At 37.4% G+C, this 21,399-nt stretch overlaps 1 protein-coding gene across 7 annotated transcripts in view; it reads right to left on the bottom strand.

The window, feature by feature from the left end:
* The window catches only part of PPFIA2 (PTPRF interacting protein alpha 2), a 503,973-nt gene that overhangs the window by 198,767 nt on the left and 283,807 nt on the right, over positions 1–21,399 (bottom strand). For all 7 annotated transcript variants that reach the window (XM_070370959.1, XM_070370962.1, XM_070370958.1 and 4 more), the window contains one exon: positions 6,316–6,417. In XM_070370959.1, the coding sequence (XP_070227060.1) occupies positions 6,316–6,417 (102 nt within the window). The remainder of the gene's footprint in view (positions 1–6,315; positions 6,418–21,399) is intronic.

The following is a 21,399-nucleotide window of genomic DNA, read 5'->3' as shown; positions in this document are numbered from 1 at the left end:
AAAGAGCTAATGCAATGGCCTGATGCTCTCAGCCCTGGTTTTACCATGCCATCACATCTTCAGAAGCTGCTAATCCTAAAGAATGGTTAAGTCATCCAAGGAAGAAACTATGTTGATTTAAGCTGAGAGACAACACGTTGCTAGGCTGGGATGCTCCCTTTCTGTAAGTATACACTCAGAATTAGTGATGAAAGCAAGGTTCAATTTTTCTCAGGATATGTATGGGTCTATATACACAGGTCCAGGAATCAAGGTTTAGAATTGGAATTTATATTTGCTAATAGGGCTTTGTGACCAGTTGGAGAAAACAAGATCTTTCTACTTTATGGTATCATATACGTAGCATATATTAAATTATTTTCCCATTTTCTTGTTATGTTTTTACTTTTTATTCTATTTTACATTCATCAAAAAAGCAGGAGAGTTCCAGAAAAACATCTATTTCTGCTTTATTGACTATGCCAAAGCCTTTGACTGTGTGGATCATAATAAACTGTGGAAAATTCTGAAAGAGATGGGAATACCAGACCACCTGACCCACCTCTTGAGAAATCTGTATGCAGGTCAGGAAGCAACAGTTAGACTGGACATGGAACAGCAGACGGGTTCCAAATAGGCAAAGGAGTATGTCAAGGCTGTTTATTGTTACCCTGCTTATTTAACTTATATGCAGAGTACATCATGAGAAACGCTGGGCTGGATGAAGCATAAGCTGGAATCAAGATTGCCGGGAGAAATATCAATAACCTCAGATATGCAGATGACACCACCCTTACGGCAGAAAGCAAAGAAGAACTAAAGGGCCTCTTGATGAAAGTGAAAGAGAAAAGTGAAAAAGTTGGCTTAAAGCTCAACATTCAGAAAACGAAGATCATGGCATCCGGTCCCACCACTTCATGGGAAATAGATGGGGAAACAGTGTCAGACTTTATTTCTTGGGCTCCAAAATCACTGCAGATGGTGACTGCAGCCATGAAATTAAAAGACGCTTACTCCTTGGAAGGAAAGTTATGACCAACCTAGACAGCATATTAAAAAGCAGAGACATTACTTTGCCAACAAAGGCCCATCTAGTCAAAGCTATCATTTTTCCAATGGTCATGTATGGATGTGAGAGTTGGACTATAAAGAAAGCTGAGTGCCGAAGAATTGATGCTTTTGAACTGTGGTGTCAGAGAAGACTCTTGAGAGTCTCTTGGACTGCAAGGAGATCCAATCAGTCCATCCTAAAGGAAATCAGTCCTGAATATTCATTAGAAGGACTGATTTTGAAGCTGAAACTCTAATACTTTGGCCACCTGATGCAAAGAACTGACTCATTAGAAAAGACCCTGATGCTGGGAATGATTGAAGGTGAGAGGAGAAGGGGACGACAGAGGATGAGATGGTTGGAGGGCATCATCGACTCAATGGATATGAGTTTGAGTAAACTCCAGGAGTTGGTGATGGACAGGGAAGCCTGGTGTGCTGCAGTCCATGGGGTCACAAAGAGTTGGACATAACTGAGCGACTGAACTGAACTGAACTGATGTTGATTCTGATGAATACCTATGTAGTCCATAGGTTACAAAATATTAGGATAATATTGATATTTAATGAGAGCATAACTGTGCACTGAAGAACCATATGCACGTGGCTGAATACAGTATTGAGATATTATTAATCTTTTTTTGTGAATAGGAGATTTTATTTTTGTCTAAGAAGTCTATTTGTATTGTTGGGTAGATACATATCAGTATTGCTGCTTTTTGGAATTTTAATATGAAAACAAGTATGATAAAATCTGGGTGGTAATGCAGGCTAACATCTCAGGTTGCCCCCAATCTTTTGAATGTATCTTCCATGTTTGATAGGCCCCCACATTCTGAATGCCATCATTCCAATGGACACTCCAAAAAACACTTCTCAGGCATGTTCACCACCAGGTGGCAGACGTGTGACTTAATAGCCGGCCCCCTGCACAGGAGAGATTCTGAGGGGAGTCAGGTGAGGACAGGAGCTGGGCAGGGGGCATCCCTCTTGCTGGTACAGGTATTAGCAGAGGCTGCGTGTCTCTGGGACATCGGATGGAAGAAAAACACAAAGCTAAGAAATGCTGTCCTAGAAATCATGCACGTAAGCTCAGTTTAGACATTTCTCATAGGCTTTAATTAAAGCCTTCTTGATTAAAACGGCAGACTGTACTGTTTTGTGCAATTGGGAACTCTCGTCCATGTAATAACAAAAACAGTTGTGTTTTTAGTGATATAAACCAGACTCTTTAAAGAGTTTGACAGTTTAAATATTCTGAACACTCTTTGATGCCTAGAAAAATATTCTCTATAATAGAGGCTTAATAGTTGTTGAACTGAAGTAATAATGCTTGTAAATTATCTATCTTGGAGAACGTGGCCAGAAAATGTTCTAATCTAGAAGGTATCTATGGCTTTTAAGCTTTAAATGAAAACCTATTACAAATAAAAAGGAACTTACCTAAGATGCCACTAACAGTCTACTAATTTGTACACCTTTGCTAGAAACAAAACTTTGATGTTTAATGAATCTTGCAGAAGGCACCCTTTGGTATACACTCAAAGGACTGGAGGGACGATGTGAGTGGCCATTAATTTATGTTGGAATTCACTTTAAATGACCACAGCCTGGATATTTATACACATAAACATATCAAATCCTATATCCATAGACACATATTGCCTCACTGAGAATTTTTAAACTAAATTTCTAAAACTATAAGTCTTTCTACAACATCACCTTGTGTGCAATTATCTTCAATCACATACAATATTCAAGTAGAAATGTATTCTGCCCTGTAAACTAATTTGGCCTCTGTAATACGGTCAAATAACACAATAGCAGCATCGGAAAATGAAAACAGTCAAATTGCTTTCTTAATCAGTCCACTTAGTATCCTTTACTCTCAAACATGGCTTAGGTACCCTACAGGATCTTGTTTTCTTTTCACATTAAGAAAAGAGTTCCTTGGAGAAGGAAATGGCAACCCACTCCAGTATTCTTGCCTGGGAAATCCCATGAACAGAGGAGTCCGGTGGGCTATGATCCATAAGGTTGCAAAAGGGCTGGACATGACCCATCGTTTGACAATGGGTTTTATGCACGTTTGAGTCCCACACTGAATAGCTGTAGGGAGAACATGTGTTGTACCTTACTCACTCTTGTGTTTGTCATAACCTATTGTAGCACTTGATAAAAAATATACATGAACCCAAACACACACATATTTTATCTGCTTTTAACTACCAGGGTCTTCCTTTTCTCAGCTGGATTATACTTTCTACTCCTCAAGGAAACAACTTTAGAGGGATTTTAACTTGTACAGACAGGCTGATCAAGAATGGGAAGCTTTTCTTTAGTGTCTGATTTTATTTGAACATTCATTTAAAATAATTCTTTTGGCTCAAAACAAAAGTAAGGGCATAGTAAGGAATGTTTCAAACTCAGTCTTTAATTTAAACTAAGGATCATTGTTAATAAGTCATCTCTGAGCTCTTCAGGTACCAGAGCAGTTGAAACAACAAACAGCAAGAGTGAAACAACAACAAAACTTTTCTACTCTTATATTAAGAAATAGTAACTATATAAATATTTATATTTTTCCCTCACCCTTTAATTCGAATAATTCTGCAAAAATATGGTAATTTTCAGCAGTTGATTTCAGTATGTTGAAAAATGGCAGGAATGCTGTTTTCTACAAATACAACTTGCATGGGTATGGTTAGAGAAGTTTTAGGAATAACAAATTTTGTTTCATTATTTTTTTCTACATTCTTTTTAGTGTGGAAATATTAAACAATAAAGATTTTTGAATGTTTCTGTAAATATGCACTACAATTTTTGAAGTTTTTATTTTTGTACAATCATGAATAAGATTAACATGACTTTATTTGGATTTTCTCAATTTAATTACTTGAGGCAGTTGGGTTTAGGAGCAACTCTAGTGATTACTTTGATTTTTTTTTTTTTGTACACTTTTATTTTGGGGGCAAGGATCAGGTTTATCTGTAGTGACAAAATGATAAATGGCCACAGCTTTACCTGTGACATCAGAATAAATACCTAGCACATTACTTTCCACACAGCTGATAGAAAATAGATTACTAAACAGATTGGGGCTGAATTACAAGAAGTTGAACAAACTCTGCTCCTTCCTAGAGATAATCCCTTAGGTCACACATTACTTGTGAGTAACAGGAATATGCTTTTTAAAATATACAGCCATTGATGAAGCCACAGAGCGCACTCTCTGGGTGTGTCACTTACAAGCTGTGTGTCTTGGGGCAAGTTGCTGTGTTAGTTTTCTCATCAGTTAAATGGGGACAATAGGATTGCTGTGAGGATAATGTGAGTGAAACACGTAAAACAGAGAGAGAGACATTTCACCTTTAATCAATATGTCACTATATGATTACCATTATTATTGTGCGATACACAAGATAAAATTTATTCATTCATCTTCCTCTGAAAATTCTATTTTCTATTTGAGAACAGATATAATTCACTCAAATATCCTACCTCTTGATCTATTGTTTTTGCTGATACTCAAAATGAACAACAAAACCTCCATCCACTTATGAGTTCTCTTTATGAACTGTGTTTTCTGTGTTATCTATTTTAGTTTGTAAGCATATGTTAACCTCTCAATGTTAAAAGAGAGAGTCACAAGCTTATCATGACCCTAGAAGTTGAGACACTCAATTCTACTCAAACTTTCCCACAATCTAATAAAAAATTCTTTTTGGGTGTGAGATCACATTACTTTGTTGCTTTCTCTCCATGACCAGTAAGTGGGTGTTTATAGCAAGAAGAAAAATACACCACACAGAAGGAGAAACTATTATGTAAATCCATTTAAAAATCTTATATTTAGCAACATTTAATAGGGTATTGAAACTCCAGTACTTTGGCCACCTGATGCGAAGAGCTGACTCATTGGAAAAGACTCTGATGCTGGGAGGGATTGGGGGCAGGAGGAGAAGGGGACGACAGAGGATGAGATGGCTGGATGGCATCACTGACTCGATGGATGTGAGTTTGAGTGAACTCCAGGAGCTGGTGATGGACAGGGAGGCCTGGCGTGCTGCGATTCATGGGGTCACAAAGAGTCAGACATGACTGAGTGACTGAACTGAACTGAACAGAATAGGGCATTATAGGGGAAGAGTAAAGATTTTCTGATTTTCAGACCTCGATATTTCTGAGGTGGTGGGGGAGGTGATTATGTAACTAAGTTGTTACATATAAATCAATGGTTTGCACAAGGAAGGCTTCATAAATCTATTTCCCTTGATGTAATCAACAACAAAAATCCTCCACATCATTTAGAAAGGTAGAAAAAATGTTTTCTAGCTTTATTCATGTTTTGTCTTACAATATTCAGCTGTCATTTTTATGTTACTAAGACCAAGCATACAATGAGTACATAATTAACATACCTTACTCTCTCAGTATTAATCTGCCAGAACTCTTAACACTTCAAATATTTTCACTTACTTCATATTGAAATTGAACTACAGTCACACCAAAGTGGTTTTACTTTACATTATTTTACTAGAAAAACTTCTCTCATTGATAAGTAATATGACAGTTTACACAGTCTGAAATTTAGTAAATTTTTCTTCTGAACTAGAAAATAAGGTACCTCTGATGATAGCAAGTCATGTGATTAAACAAATACATGGGTTTTCAAGAGCAGACTACTGTAATTTCCATCAGGTTCATGAAATAAAAATATCATAACTGGAAGTCTCCTTCATGAGCTTCTAAAATAGAAAAGGTATGCCTCTTTTAATTAGGAGAGTCCTCTTTCAGTGATTTACATTTTTAACATCTTTTTAAAAAATCATTGTTTTTCTGAGGGTGAGGTGAGGATGAATGTCAGGCCATTCCCTCATAGTACCCAGAAGGCAAAATCATGCTCCCCTTTCAAACCTGTGACCCTACCATCTTACCCACTCCCAGTGTCTAAAGCATGACCCACCTACTCCATTGCAAAACAGTCTGGAACTCACAATGGAAATGCCACTTTTCCTTTTAAAGTAAAAAAAAAAAGGTCAGAAGAAACACTAACATTTTTTAAGGCAACACCATGATTCAGTAGGCAAGGCTATAATTTAGGTTTCTGGTCTTCCTGTTCTGAGTTTTGTAGTATATTCTCTTTTACTCTAAGTAACAGACAATAAGTTGGTGTCTGCTTGAAGTCTTCCTGAAGTTTTTAAAGGCTTCTATTTTTATGAATGTATTAGAGATAAGACACTGAACTATGGAATTACTTCCAAGCAGAGGCAGTTTTATACTTACTCTTGTGTTGTTTCTTTCAGCTTTAAGTTCAGAAATTTCTTCTTCCTTTTCCAAAAGTTGTTCCCTGCAAGCATTTAATTCTTTTGTCAGAGCAGCAAATTCCTGAAAGGGGAATAAAAAAATTTTTTGAAGACATATACCAGATTTTTAAAAAATGTATTCTAGCAGGAAGGAAAAAAAAACCATCAAAATATAAACTTTTGAGTGTAAAGAATAGAAAGAAATGGCCTAGTTGACTATACCTTGCTGTTATGTATACATACATTGCTGTCATTAAATCAACCTCATTCCAACCTTCAACAAATGCTAGTCCATGATACTTAACATACACATAATATTATAATACACTGTTCAGATGAGAGTATAAAATATATTTCAGAATGTATCAGATATAGCATATTGAATTTAACATTAGTATGATAACATATTGATAATATGGAATAATTTAAACTTTGCTAATTTTGTGAACAACTCTGAAGATCTTACACTCTCACTCCGTATCACAAAGTTTAGACTGGGTGTACTACATCATAAGGAAAAAACAGCTACCATCAACACCAAGCTAAAATTCTTAAATACACTACTTAGAGATTAAGAAGTGTACTTATTAAATAGGATGAAGAAAGAGAATACACCTGTGTCCTACAAAATAATAAATATAATATATTTATAATATATAATTATATATATAATATAATAATAAAATGCATCTAATACTTGATATCATTATCTGAGAGTCTCCTATTAATTTATGTATTGCTCAGTTTTTCATTCTGAAAGGTAAGCTTCATGTGAAGTGGGACTTTACTGACTTAACTGACTTCACTGCTAAAGTCCTAGTGTCTAAGACATAGTGGGTGCTCAACTAGTATTTATTTTCAATAAAAGAACACAGGTAATATATTCTGGAGGACTTCCCAGGTGACTGACTCAGTGGTAAAGAATCTGCCTGCCAAGCAGGAGATGGGGGTTCAATCCCTGGATCAGGAACATGCCCGGGAGAAGGAAATGGCAACCCAAGCCAGTATTCTTGCCTGGGGAATCCCTAGACAGAGGAGTCTGGCAGGGTACAGTCCACAGGGTCACAAAAGAGTTGGACACGCCTTAGCAAGTAAACAACAACATATTCTGGAGTAATCCTTTCTCCATTACAAATGACACTTTGGAGTAATTGTCAATGGCTTCCTTCCCCAAAATGGGATCAGAGATTAAATAATGTGAGTATTTCTACCATTAGGTAGTGTGTTTAGACACAATAAAGAATGCTTAAAAAGAAGGCAGAAACACCTATTGAACTATTCTGTTACTCCAATTTACAAATAAATATTTTTAAGTAATTTTAACATATCCATATTATTATAAAATTCTTCACAGTGGTTCTTTAATAAAATTGATGGCTGTCAAATGTGTTAAGTATTTGGGAAAATTTGGGACTAGACTGGGAAAGAACTGTCAGAATATCAAAAAGAAAAAGCAAAAATGGAGAGATAGGTTTGGTTGACCTAACCCTCACAAAGGCAAATTTAGTAAAAAGTAAATGAATATGATGATTATGCAAAGCTGGGAAAGGTTTAGGGTTTATATTTTTGCCCGCTTCAACCACTTATTTTGCTGGTTCTCTGAGTGGCTTCAAACCAACTGGATACTTCAAAAACCTCGGAGCAGACATTTAGAGTTTAGAATCAAGATGAAAGAGTTCATTGTTTCATTTGGCTGGCATTACAGATAAATGTTTTCTCCTCTGATTGCTGCCTGCTTAAATGTTCATATTCTGAGTATATTATTCAAGTGGAGAATGGAAATAAGCAACAAGTAGAAAAAAAAAAAACAACACTTGTATAGAAAACAAAATTTTCTTCATATAAACTGCATAGTTTTGATGGAGAAAAGAAGAGAGTAAGAAAGAACCTGCACTGCTTTTTAAAATTAATCCTATATTCACGAATAGGGCTTCCCAGATGGCACTAATGGTAAAGAACTCGCTGGCCAATACAGGAGAGAGAAGAGACGTGAGTTCAATCCCTGGGTCAGGAAGATTCCCTTGAGGAGGGCAAGGCAACCCACTCCAGTATTCTTGTCTGGAGAATCCCATGGACAGAGAAGCCTGGAGGGCTGTAGTCCAGAGGGTTGCAAAGAGTCAGACATGACTGAAGGGACTTAGCATGAACACATGCAAACTTACACGAATATCATAAGACAAAATATTAATCAAATCTGTAAATGTAGTATCATACCATTTTTTAAAGTGAAACATATCTGGATTATCTTTTTAGAGGTTTAACTTACTATCTTCAGAAAGAAAAAAGGTCAGAAGAAAATAATTTATAATTTTAACATTTCTTATCTCCAGATGGTAAAATTATAAGTGAATTTTGTTTTTTTGGCTTTATGCTATGTATTTTGCTATCAAAACTCTCTAGAATAAATATGCTTTTATGCCTAGTGAATAAAAGAAAATGCGAATCTATAAATTCACTGAAACAGTCATGTGTTCATAACCAATGACAGATATTAGTCAAGATGTTACTAGTGACAGACGACTTTGCATTTTTAGTTTACTATCATGGCGCTGACTCTGAACAAGCTATTTAGTGACTCCATGTATTAAGATTAATCTTACATTTATTAACTTTCTCTCAAATTCCAGGCACTATTTTCACATTCATTATCCTATTTTACTCTCTCAGTAACTAGTGGGGGAGTCTCATTTCCATTTCATGGCTGAGGAAACTGAATTACCAAGATAAAAGTTCAAGTTCACAAAGCTCATAACCCATAGTGAGGTATATTGTGAATACAGCTCTCCAGACTGGACTTCCAGGGCTTTCCCACTATACCATTTTGACCTGGCATGTATGTATGGTTCAGAGTTGGAGGACATTCAGCAATCTTCTTCTTTATCTGGAGATTTACATAACCATTACTTATAATTACCTGATATGATCCTTCTTAATTAGTCCAAAGGGAGTGTGGGGATCTAGGAAGTGGCATATTTCTTCCATGCAGGGTTACAAGTGTGAGACAAGGACATCCTGAAAATCTAGGACTGAAGTAGATGCAGCTGTCTTGTATGGAGTTAATCATCAAATGTTTTTACACTTTTTCTCTGACACTTCTCTATTCTGTACCAACTTCTCCATCCATACTGTCACATGAACTGAGTTTTTTAAATCAACTTTTCCTAGATAACATTAATAATAATAATAGAAGAGGTAATTAACATTGAGTGAGCCCTTACCATACACCAGGTACTCTGCCAAGCAATTTATATTGATTATCTCATTAATCCTAATGAAATTCTGTAAGGTGATACTAAAATCTCGCTAAACAAAGCTAAACGCTTACCATACAATTCAGCAAATCTCACTCCATGGTATCTCATGCCAAAGAAATCACACTCCAATGAAGTTGAAAACTATGTCCACACAAAACCCTGCATACACCATTTATAGCAGTTCCATGCATAATCGCTAAGACTTGGAAGCAATCAAGATGCCTTTCAGTAGGTGAAGGGATAAATAAACAGTAGCACCCTTAGACAAGGGAGTACTGCTGCTGCTGCTGCTAAGTTGCTTCAGTCGTGTCCGACCCTGTGCGACCCCATAGACAGCAGCCCACCAGGCTCCCCCGTCCCTGGGATTCTCCAGGCAAGAACACTGGAGTGGGTTGCCATTTCCTTCTCCAATGCATGAAAGTGAAAAGTCAAAGTGAAGTCACTCAGTCGTGTCCGACTCTTAGCGACCCCATGGACTGCAGCCCACCAGGCTCCTCCATCCATGGGATTTTCCAGGCAAGAGCACTGGAGTGGGGTGCCATTGCCTTCTCTGAAGGGAGTATTATCTAGTGCTAAAAAGAAATGAGCTATCAAACCAGGAAAAAACATGGAGAGACCTTCAATGTATATTAGTAAATCAAAGAAGCCAATCTGAAATTGCTACTATTGTATGATTCCAACCATATAACATTCTTAAAAAAATAAAATTTGGGGACTGGTAAAAAGATGAATGGTTGCCACAGGGGTTGCAGGTGTGGAAGGGATGAACAGACAGAGGACAGAGGATTTTTAGGGAAATGAAAAAGCTTTGTGTGGTATTTGATGACTTATACATGTAATTAACAGAGAAGGCAGTGGCACCCCACTCCAGTACTCTTGCCTGGAAAATCCCATGGATGAAGGAGCCTGGTGGGCCACAGTCCATGGGGTCGCTAAGAGTCGGACACGACTGAGCGACTTTACTTTGACTTTTCACTTTCATGCATTGGAGAAGGAAATGGCAACCCACTCCAGTGTTCTTGCCTGGAGAATCCCAGGGACGGGGGAGCCTGGTGGGCTGCCGTCTACGGGGTCACACAGAGTCGGACACGACTGAAGCAACTTAGCAGCAGCGACATGTAATTAAACATTTGTCCAAACCTCTAAACATACAACATCCAAACTATGGACCAGTAGTAATAAAGATGTGTCAATGTCGTTTCATCAATTGTAGCAGATGTACCACTCTGATGTGTGATGTAATTAATGGTGGAGATCACTCATATGTGGGGGTAGAGGGTACATGGGAAACCTCTGCACCTTCCTTTAAATTGTGCTATGATCCTAAACTACTCTATGAATATAAAATCTTAAAAAAAAAAACAACAACACTGAGGCCTAGATAAGTGAATAAAATTTGCAAAGTTGGACACTTAGTCATGGTATAGCTGGGTTCTGAAATCAGACAAGCTGGTTCACACTGGATGACTACAGTAGACTATTTTTCTATTTTCCCCTCTCCTGACCACATTCTTTCCCCTTCTAATTTGCCCTTTCTTAGTCTTTGAAAAGTTATACTTTCCTCAAGCTCACAAAAATTTTCAGAGCTTTCTACTTTTAAGCACATCAAATTTAAATATATTTTTAACTTTTAAAATCCAAACCATCCAAAACACGACCTTTCTCAATTAATTAGCTTTCTTTTTCATCAAAAAACAGAAACTACCATTTTGAGCAAGAGCCACTTCATGCTGAACCTAGTATTTTATATGAATTACTTCATTTCTTTCCTATTTTTCAGATGAGAATATTGAAGCTTAGCATGGATGAATAATTTGCTCAAGGTCACACAGCTAAAAATAATTCACCTTGATTACAAAATTCTAATTTCTGCAACACTGCTTCTTCCTCACTGAAAATGGAAAATCATCAAATTTTTCAATAGTAACAATTGATATAAACATATAATCCCTCTAACTCTCCATCCACACATATAGCATTGTGCACCTAGACAAGAGAGTTCCAGAAAAGCATCTATTTCTGCTTTATTGACTATGCCAAAGCCTTTGACTGTGTGGATCACAATAAACTGTGGAAAATTCTGAAGGAGATGGGCATACCAGACCACCTGACCTGCCTCTTGAGAAACCTGTATGCAGGTCAGGAAGCAACAGTTAGAACTGGACATGGAACAACAGACTGGTTCCAAATAGAAAAAGGAGTACGTCAAGGCTGTATATTGTCACCCTGCTTATTTAACTTCTATGCAGAGTACTTCATGAGAAACGCTGGGCTGGAAGAAGCACAAGCTGGAATCAAGATTTCCGGGAGAAATATCAATAACCTCAGATATACAGATGACACCACCCTTATGGCAGAAAGTGAAGAGGAACTAAAAAGCCTCTTCATGAAAGTGAAAGTGGAGAGTGAAAAAGTTGGCTTAAAGCTCAACATTCAGAAAATTAAGATCATGGTGTCTGGTCCCATGACTTCGTGGGAAATAGATGGGGAAACAGTGGAAACAGTGTCATACTTTATTTTGGGGGGGCTCCAAAATCACTGCAGATGGTGACTGCAGGCATGAAATTAAAAGATGCCTACTCCTTGGAAGGACAGTTATGACCAACCTAGATAGCATATTGAAAAGCAGAGACATTACTTTGCCAACAAAGGTCCGTCTAGTCAAGGCTATGGTTTTTCCAGTGGTCATGTATGGATGTGAGAGTTGGACTGTGAAGAAAACTGAGAGGTGAAGAATTGATGCTTTTGAACTGTGGTGTTGGAGAAGACTCTTGAGAGTTCCTTGGACTGCAAGGAGAGCCAACCTGTCAATCCTAAAGGAAATCAGTCTTGAATATTCATTGGAAGGACTGATACTGAAGCTGAAACTCTAATACTTTGGCCACCTGATGTGAAAAGCTGACTCATTTGAAAAGACCCTGATGCTGGGAAAGAATGAAGGCAGGAGAAGAAGGAGAGGACAGAGGATGAGATGGTTGGATGGGATCACTGAGTCAATGGACATGAGTTTGAGCAAGCTGCGGGAGTTGCTGATGGACAGTGAAGCCTGTCCCATGCTGCAGTCCATGGGGTCGCAAAGAGTTGGACATGACTGAGCGACTGAACTGAGCTACACATACCAGACCCTGTGTTAGGGGCTGAAGATGTGGAAATAACTTAGGCATAGTTGTTGCACTTGCCCTCATAGATCTTTTGGAATTCACATTTCATTCATATCAGGAGCTTTCATCACTGATAAGCACTGAAAACCCATCTCCAAAGTGCCACACAGGAGGTAATACTGGTTTATGTGCTTAGAGGCATTGTTGACTAACAGGTTAACTCTTGCTCTAGTACCTTCCTCTTAGCAGGTTTATCTTCTACCTCTACCAAAGATTTATTCCTGTTTCTATCTCCATTTTTAGGTTTTCTCATCTCTCTTATTTTCTACTTCTTTCACATACTATTTCCTTTACCAAGAATGCTTTTCCCTATCCTTTCTGACTAACTGACATATGTGTAAAGTACCTGCTTGACTTGTTAATGATCTATTATAACTTGTTCAAGATCTAGCAATGCAGTTACTGTATTTTTCATAATAATTGAATTATTTGTGCATCTCCTCCAAATCAACAGCATGATCCTTTAAAACAGTGTTGTTACCTTGTTTATTTTTATAGCTTTAGAACTTAGCAGAGTTTTGGACAAATTGCAGATATTCTATAAATCCTTGTAAGTGAATAGTTCATTTCCTAAATGCTTGCTTTTAATACTAAAAACACTTTTTTAAAAAGTGTAAATAATTAAGAGTCATTTCTTTTTTCTGAGATTGTTAGAACTTGATCATTTATAACATGCCACCTGATGCGAAGAACTGACTCATTTGAAAAGACCCTGATTCTGGGAAAGATTGGAGGCAGGAGGAAAAGGAGATGACAGAGGATGAGATGGTTGGATGGCATCACTGACTCAATGGACATGAGTTTGAGTAGGCTGCAGGAGTTGGTGATGAACAGGGAGGTTTGGCGTGCTGCAGTCCATGGGGTCGCAGAGAGTTGGACATGACTGAGAGACTGAACTGAACTGAACATGCCCAATATTCTTTTTGCTTCATTTCTGTTGTTTTCTCCAATATCTGAAACTTTATTGTTCTGCTGTTCTATATTCTACATAGCAATGGTTTTACTGTCTGCTATATTTTATTGCATGTATATGAAGTAATACTATTGTTCCTATCAAATCACACATTCATATTTATCATTTGTTCATTGGACATGCTATTTCAGTCTTATTCCTTCTCAAAATAAAAATGCATATTTAACTCATATGTTACTTCTCTAATCTAGAGTTTCTTAAACTATATTCCATAGAACAGTATTTCCACAAGTTTCCTAGCCAAAAGAAAAGGCCAAATAGATTTGAGAAATGATTTATGGTATATATTTTGCTCTTGAAAATGTACTATAGACATCAGCACATAAGAGATTATGACGAAAGCTGGTTTTGTGGCCAAGAAATGGAAACCATCTAGATTTCTATCTATAGGAAAATGGATGAATCAAATATAGTAAATGTACATGTGTAAAAGGCAGAACAAGTTGGCTAGAGCTTTATATAATATCACGTGAAGGTTTCAAAAATACAATCTTGCATGAAAAGAGGTAAGTTATACAGAACATAATGTGTAACACAGAGCACTGTCAGAAGCTAAAGGCAGCGAAGGATAAATTTTAGATGAAAACTTCATTTCTGCCTCCCCATCTAAAGTCAAAGGAGAATGCTTTGAATCACTGAGACAGAATTAGTAGGTCAGTTGCCAATCAGAAACCATATTCAACAACTTTTCAGACTAGTCATTTTGTTCCCCAAACATAGCCTGCCAAAATTCTTACTTTTCCCAAGAACCAAAATGACTTCCCCCAGTCTGCACTTTTTTCTTGGAATTATTTTAAGAGCGGTCAGGACACAAAGTGCCACAGAAATGCCCCCAGACAGAAGGGAGTGTCCTGTTTCCTTTTTAGCATGTATTCATGCACACCACACACGCATATGTGTGTGTGTACACACACACACACACACACACACACACACACTTCACATGACCACTCCCTCTATGCTAGGGAGATGACAGTGAAAGAAGCAAGTTAAAGTCCCTACTCTCAAAATGTTTATACACTTTCAGGTACTTAGCACTCAAAATACTTTTATTCAGAGCAAATCATTTCTAGTTATGTCAATCCCCTCTTAATACGAATTCAACTCATGATATAGAGCATTAGTTCCTTTAGAAAGAGAGCAAAATAAAACACATTTCTTAAAAAAATTGAAGGTATAATTTCTTTTTGCCTTTTTCCCCTACTTTCCTTTTTTTAAATCAGATTATAGCTGATTTACAATATTGGGTTAGTTTCAGTTGTACAACAGAAGAAGGTATCACTTCTTAGAAATCAGCACAAGTTATCTAATTTCTGCACCCTCCTAATTCTAAGTTACAAGTTTCAGAAATTGCATGAAATTTAGTTTCTTTATTGTCGATTTTTAACACTAACTTCTTGGTATTACTTCTTTTCTCTCCTGCCCACCTCATCCTTTTTTTAAGCTATTGTTTCTTGAGCACTTATTAAAGGTTAGAGATAGTGTTAGGATCCTTACATTTGTTACATCATTTATTCATGATGACAGCTTTATTCTTTCTGGATGAGAAAACCTGAATGAAAGAGACTAAATAGCTCTAGCAAGGCTCATGCTGATACACAACAATATCCATGCTGGTATCAACATCCCTCAAGCTTGTCAGCTCCCCAGAGAGAGCTAGCCTGCCTTTGTATCTTAACAGTGGTTTTGCTGGTGCGTGCTGGCAAGTGAGCTAAGGAGGGTCATCAGGATATCATGCCTGAGCTGCTAATACTTCAATTAATATCCCTTAGGTTCGTGGGGTGTTCTCAGTTTAGTGCAGAGAAACTTCTCCTGTTTTGGTCCCTCCATGTATATTTTCAAAGGAAAAGATACATCAGCAAAGTGTAGATTGACTCAGATCCTGTGCCTACTTACCCTCTATAGAGGGAATCTGGTCAGGTGAAAAGTGTATAGATTCAGAGCTTCCTCAGGCCATCCTTCCTCTTCTCTTCTCCTTATGTCTCTTTCTACCTTGTGAATCACCACAGATTACAGGCTGCCAGCTTCACACAGATACAGAACAGTATACATGTTCATCTTCAAATGCATTTTTTGATAGCTAATATTAAAGATGGAAGGATGGAAAGAGACTACTGACTTCTTTGCCTCAGTTCAGGATGGTGTGCTTACTTGAGGAGATTTATTTGAAGAAAAAATGATATATTTTCTCACTAACTAAATGTCCAAAAGGTCTTGACTTAATAGATGAGTCCTCACCTCCTAAAAGCAGGTCAGGAGAAGCTTCATGACAGGAGGGGAATTCAGCCTTTTAATTTCATGTCATTGACACCTGGCAGCAGTCTCCAGAGTAATCTATGACAATCCGTTCATCATAATTACAATTTTAACACTCTTTATCTTTCAATTAAACCTGCATTCTGTGGGCCACTTAATTAATGAACTGACAATGGCCTTATTTCTGCAACCATATATGAGTAAGCACTGGCTGAAAAATCAGACAGAGAAGAAAAAACATAAAGGATGAGCTAAAATGCAGCTTTCCTACATACCACCAACACCCTCCCTAACCACAGAAAGCATTTTTAAAATTTATTCTCCAAGCATCTAACATTTGTGCAATTCAAAAATAGCTCTGAGGAAAGCATATGGCATGAAAGCATGCTGACTTGACCATCTAGCATTTAAATTAGACAAATTAACTACTTCAACATGTTTTTATAATGACTTCCTTAGGCTGTGCCCCCAACTTAGTATATTTTGGTTTCTCCTCTTTTGAAAATTGAAAATTCTTCAAGCAATTCTATTTGTAATACTTGGTGGAAAGCTCTGGATTTTAACCCTACATTTAGCTGGATATAACTTGTCATAAGTTTACAGGTATAAAGATATACATCTTCTCCACACCACACATCCTGGAATTAATAACGGAAGTATTACACTAGAGAGGTGAAAACAAATCAGCTAAAATAATTGATATAGTCCCTAAATGTTATATGTGTACAAATCTCAGAATATTAGTTGCTATAAATTCACAAGAGTCTTTATAAATTTAGTTTGGAAACAAACAAACAAAAAAACACATTTATTTCCTAGGAATCCCTCTCTCTTCTTCTCTACATATATTGTTTCCTATTTTATTATGTTATGTAATCAAATGTGGTGTTAATGACCTCTGGTCTTATAATTGCCTCCTAGACTTGCATGAGCCCAGGGAAAGCTGTCATCCAAAATTACTGTGAGAAACAGCCGCGTCTCACAGGCAGCCCTGGGCTAGACAGCTCGAAGGTAGAGTTGCCCGCGTAACTAATACAATTAGACAGGCACAACTGGACTTCCAGAGTCTTCACAGAAATTGTTGAGTAAGCCTGCTTAATTTAAAAGGAAAATTAGATTCAAACTTTATGCAAATACTATTTTGTATCCCTTTGATTTTTATGTATGCCTGTTTCAATAAGACACTGTTTTGTCTTTTTGCTAAAACTGCATAATAGAAGATTATGTTAATGTAAGAAGATTCTGTTAATAATGACCTGAGAGATGCAGGTGTCTTTAAAATCAAACATGCTTACAAATGACACTTCATGGTAGATGTGGACATGGGTACTGGGTGATTTTATTTTCAAAAATCTTCCAATCAAGGTAATTGTCATTATCCAAAAGTGGATGTTTGTTGAGTCAGATACAGTGCTGTCAGGCTGCTTCAGGCTCTCTGACCATCAAGTCATGTTCCTATCATGCCTCACTTACTCACTCCCACTGAAATGTGCCTATCTTATATATTACCCCTGCTGGTTTTGCAGACTTTAACTTGTCAGTATGTGTATAGAGCTGCCCCGGGTATTGGGTGCTCTTTAACAGCATCATTTGACATGATTCAGCTTTGTTGTTGAATTCTCAAGAGCAGGCAATGTATTTATTGGAAACAACCAAAAATGTCCTTCAATAGGTACAGAGATAAACCAACTTTTAAAAAGAGAAATGGCACATCCATACAATGGAATATTATTCAGTACTAAAGAGAAATGAACTACCAAACTATAAAAGGACATAGAGAAACCTGAAATGCACTTTACAAGTGAAATAAGCCATCTAAAAAGACTACATACTGTATTAGTTCAACTATGTGACATTCTGAAAAAATGAAAACTGTGGAGACAGACACTTTTATCACCAGTGGTTACCAGGGTTTGAACTGGAGTGGGCTGTGATGAATAGACAAAGCACAGAGGATTTTTAGGGCAGTGAAAAATCTCTGTTACGATACTGTGATGACTAATACATGTCTTTATACATTTTCAAAACCCCAGAATGTACAATATCAAAAGTAAACTATAAGGTAAGCTATAGACTTCTAAATGATAATGAGTCAAAGTATCATCTGGTGGTGGCTATATGAATAATAGGGAGGCTATCCACATCGGGGGACAGGAGTATAAGGCAAGTCTATGTACTTTCCTCTCAATTTTGTTATGAATTTAATATTGCTCTAAAAAATAAAGCCTTTTTTTTTTCTTTTATTTTGTATTTATTAACATATGGGATGATGGACATTTACTAAACTTATTGGGGGTAATCATTTCATGCCATATATAAATCAAATCATTATTCTATACATCTTTTTTTTTTTTTTTAGTATACATGTGTTCCCCATCCTGAACCTCCTCCCTCCTCCCTCCCCATACCATCCCTCTGGGTCGTCCCAGTGCACCAGCCCCAAGCATCCAGTATCGTGCGTTGAACCTGGACTGGCATCTCGTTTCATACATGATATTTTACGTAGTCTTAAGAATAAAAAAAATGAGACATTAGTGGAAATGTGAATAGCATAGGTCCTCGTTATAATAGATGTTCATAAGTGATATATACTAGTAGCTTTTGAGCTAAATGTAGTTATTTGACAGTTAATATTTTTCTTCCAAGAAAAAATTTTCCATGTTAGGATGGGACATTTCATTAGGTGCTTCAGGAAATTAAAGAAAATGCATGTTTTTTTTTTTTTTTCTTTGTGGTAACTGAAATTACATGAATCTCGTTAATTATCTATCTCCTCTTTTTGAGGAAGATCCTGATATCACTCCTAATAATAAATCAGGGAGAGGAAGATTGTTCTCAAGAGTAACTATAAAGAAGAGAGGGTTCCACTTTATCATTAGTGGACTAGAATGATAAAAAATTATCCAAAGCAATGTGACACAGTAAACTCAGCACATTTTTGAAAGAGAAAGTGCTTATTTTACCCCTCTGTTCCTTTGCAGTTGGTAAACTATTGCTGATCAATTAATGAGGTTATTATTATGCAACACACTGAGCAACACAGTATGTCCTCTTATTAAACTAAGCCGTAATGTTAACAGCTGTAAAGACAGAAACTACGAGGAAAGTCACTGAACATCACAAAATTGTTCTTTAAAGTTTCTTAGAAAATACGTCTCTGACCTTATCTGCTATTATTCTGTCCGCATTTTTTTTTTGATTGTATCTATTACCATTACCCTGGGGTTTACACAACTCTCAAGATATTGTCTGGTGTAAGAGGTGAAATGACAGAGTAAAACATATTTGAGGAGCTTTCAATGAATCCTTGTGTTGGCTTTGATAAGATCCTATTTCAGAGGAGTGTGGCTGCCTATAAGTCTGGCCAGAATCCAGGGCTATAATGTAAAACCTTTTATAGATTTCCTGACCCAAGAGATGAGGACGAACGATGTTTAATGAAGAGCTCTCCTCCTTGGGCTCGGTCTCTAAGCTTGAGCAGCTTCTCTGACTTCCTCATCCTGCCCTCTGCCTAGTATTACAAATTAGAACGAGAAAGACAAACCCAAAGGCCTAGAATCAAGATTAAAGTTACCCATTTCACAAATCCTTTCCCTTTAACCTCCTCCAGCTCCCAGTGTACTTTTTAGTCAAACAGAAAAAGCCCTTGGGCCTGATATTATTGCATCAGATGTATGGAAGTAGAGAGAGGGAGATCACCAGAGAGAAATCCTCACAGAGGAACCAAGGCTTCTAGTTCTATAACCCAGTTAATGATCTTGTCTTTGATTTAGACTCATCTTTATGGAAAGGGGGAAATAATATTTTATCTCCACCAATGTCCAAAATATATCTGCTTATTTGTGCTTGAAAAATCTGGACACTTATTAAAACTCAACATTCTGGATATATTAGTAAAATCACCTGGCCCAGCAAGCACTGTAGCTAAAGCATGTCAGGCTTAGTCACTGCCAGCCAAAAACCTTGTTGGCAGGAAAAGCCAATTTTCAACAGCTCTGACAGTGTAAAGCAGGAGGCATGTTTGACAAGATGCTGTGTATTAATTTAAAAGGCTTTAGCATCTGGTTAGGTAACACCTGCTGTGGCGAGCACCCCCAGGCACATAAAATAGCATTCAAGCTGAATATTTAAATCTCCCAACATAGCCCAACAAAGCTCTAACTCTAAATAAAACAAAACTAAATCATGTCTCTCTAGAAATCAACAAGAGTTATAATTATATAGCCAAAAATATTTGCTCTATGACATTGTTTGCATAGTGGTAAAGAATCTGCCTGCCATTGCAAGAGACGCAAGAGAGGTGGGTTTGATTCCTGGGTCGGGAAGATCCCTTGGAGTAGGAAATGGCAATCTACTCCAGTATTCTTGCCTGGAAAATTCCACAGACAGAGAAGCCTGGCAGGCCTCTGCCAGGACACATAAGAAGGACACATAAGAAGGACACAGACGAACGACTGAGCACGTGCACACACAAATTAAAATGCTGCAGGAGGTGTTATAGAAGTTATAAAATATATTAAAATGCACTGTTCTGTGTTGGAGAATTCTACTGTGTGCAGTGTTTATAAGAGGATCAAGGCCCAGAGAAAAACACTGTGTTCTATTATATTGTATTGATATATAACTAAAGCAGAAATTGTCACTGAAATGGGGGAGATGATGGCACCAAATAGCAAAGAAACACAGGCCATAGGAGAGGAAGAGCTGGCAGGGCCCTTCTAGGTACTCTGTCTTTGAAAGGGAGTCAAATCTCAAGGATTAGAGTCATCAGGGAGAGAGGAGAGAGATGTGGAGTTCCATCTAGAAGTCTAGAACTGGCAGGACACACTACACGACTTAGTACCATTAAAAGTTCAGTAACACACATATGCAGAGTACATCATGAGAAACGCTGGGCTGGAAGAAGCACAAGGTGGAATCGAGATTGCCGGGAGAAATATCAATAACCTCAGGTATGCAGATGACACCACCCTTATGGCAGAAAGTGAAGAGGAACTAAAAAGCCTCTTGATGAAAGTGAAAGAGGAGAGTGAAAAAGTTGGCTTAAAGCTCAACATTCAGAAAACCAAGATCATGGCATCCGGTCCCATCACTTCATGGCAAATAGACGGGGAAACAATGGAAACTGTGAGATACTTTATTTTGGGGGGCTCCAAAATCACTGCAGATGGTGACTGCAGCCATGAAATTAAAAGACGCTTGCTCCTTGGAAGGAAAGTTATGACCAACCTAGATCGCATATTAAAAAACAGAGACGTTACTTTGCCAACAAAGGTCCATCTAGTCAAAGCTAGGGTTTTTCCAGTAGTCACGTATGGATGTGAGAATTGGACTATAAAGAAAGCTGAGTGCCAAAGAATTGATGCTTTTGAACTGTGGTGTTGGAGAAGACTCTTGAGAGTCCCTTGAATTGCAATGAG

The sequence above is a fragment of the Bos mutus genome, chromosome 5 (genome assembly GCF_027580195.1).
Source record: "Bos mutus isolate GX-2022 chromosome 5, NWIPB_WYAK_1.1, whole genome shotgun sequence".
Classification (NCBI taxonomy): Eukaryota; Metazoa; Chordata; class Mammalia; order Artiodactyla; family Bovidae; genus Bos; species Bos mutus.
This window is presented reverse-complemented; position numbering and strand designations above follow the sequence as displayed.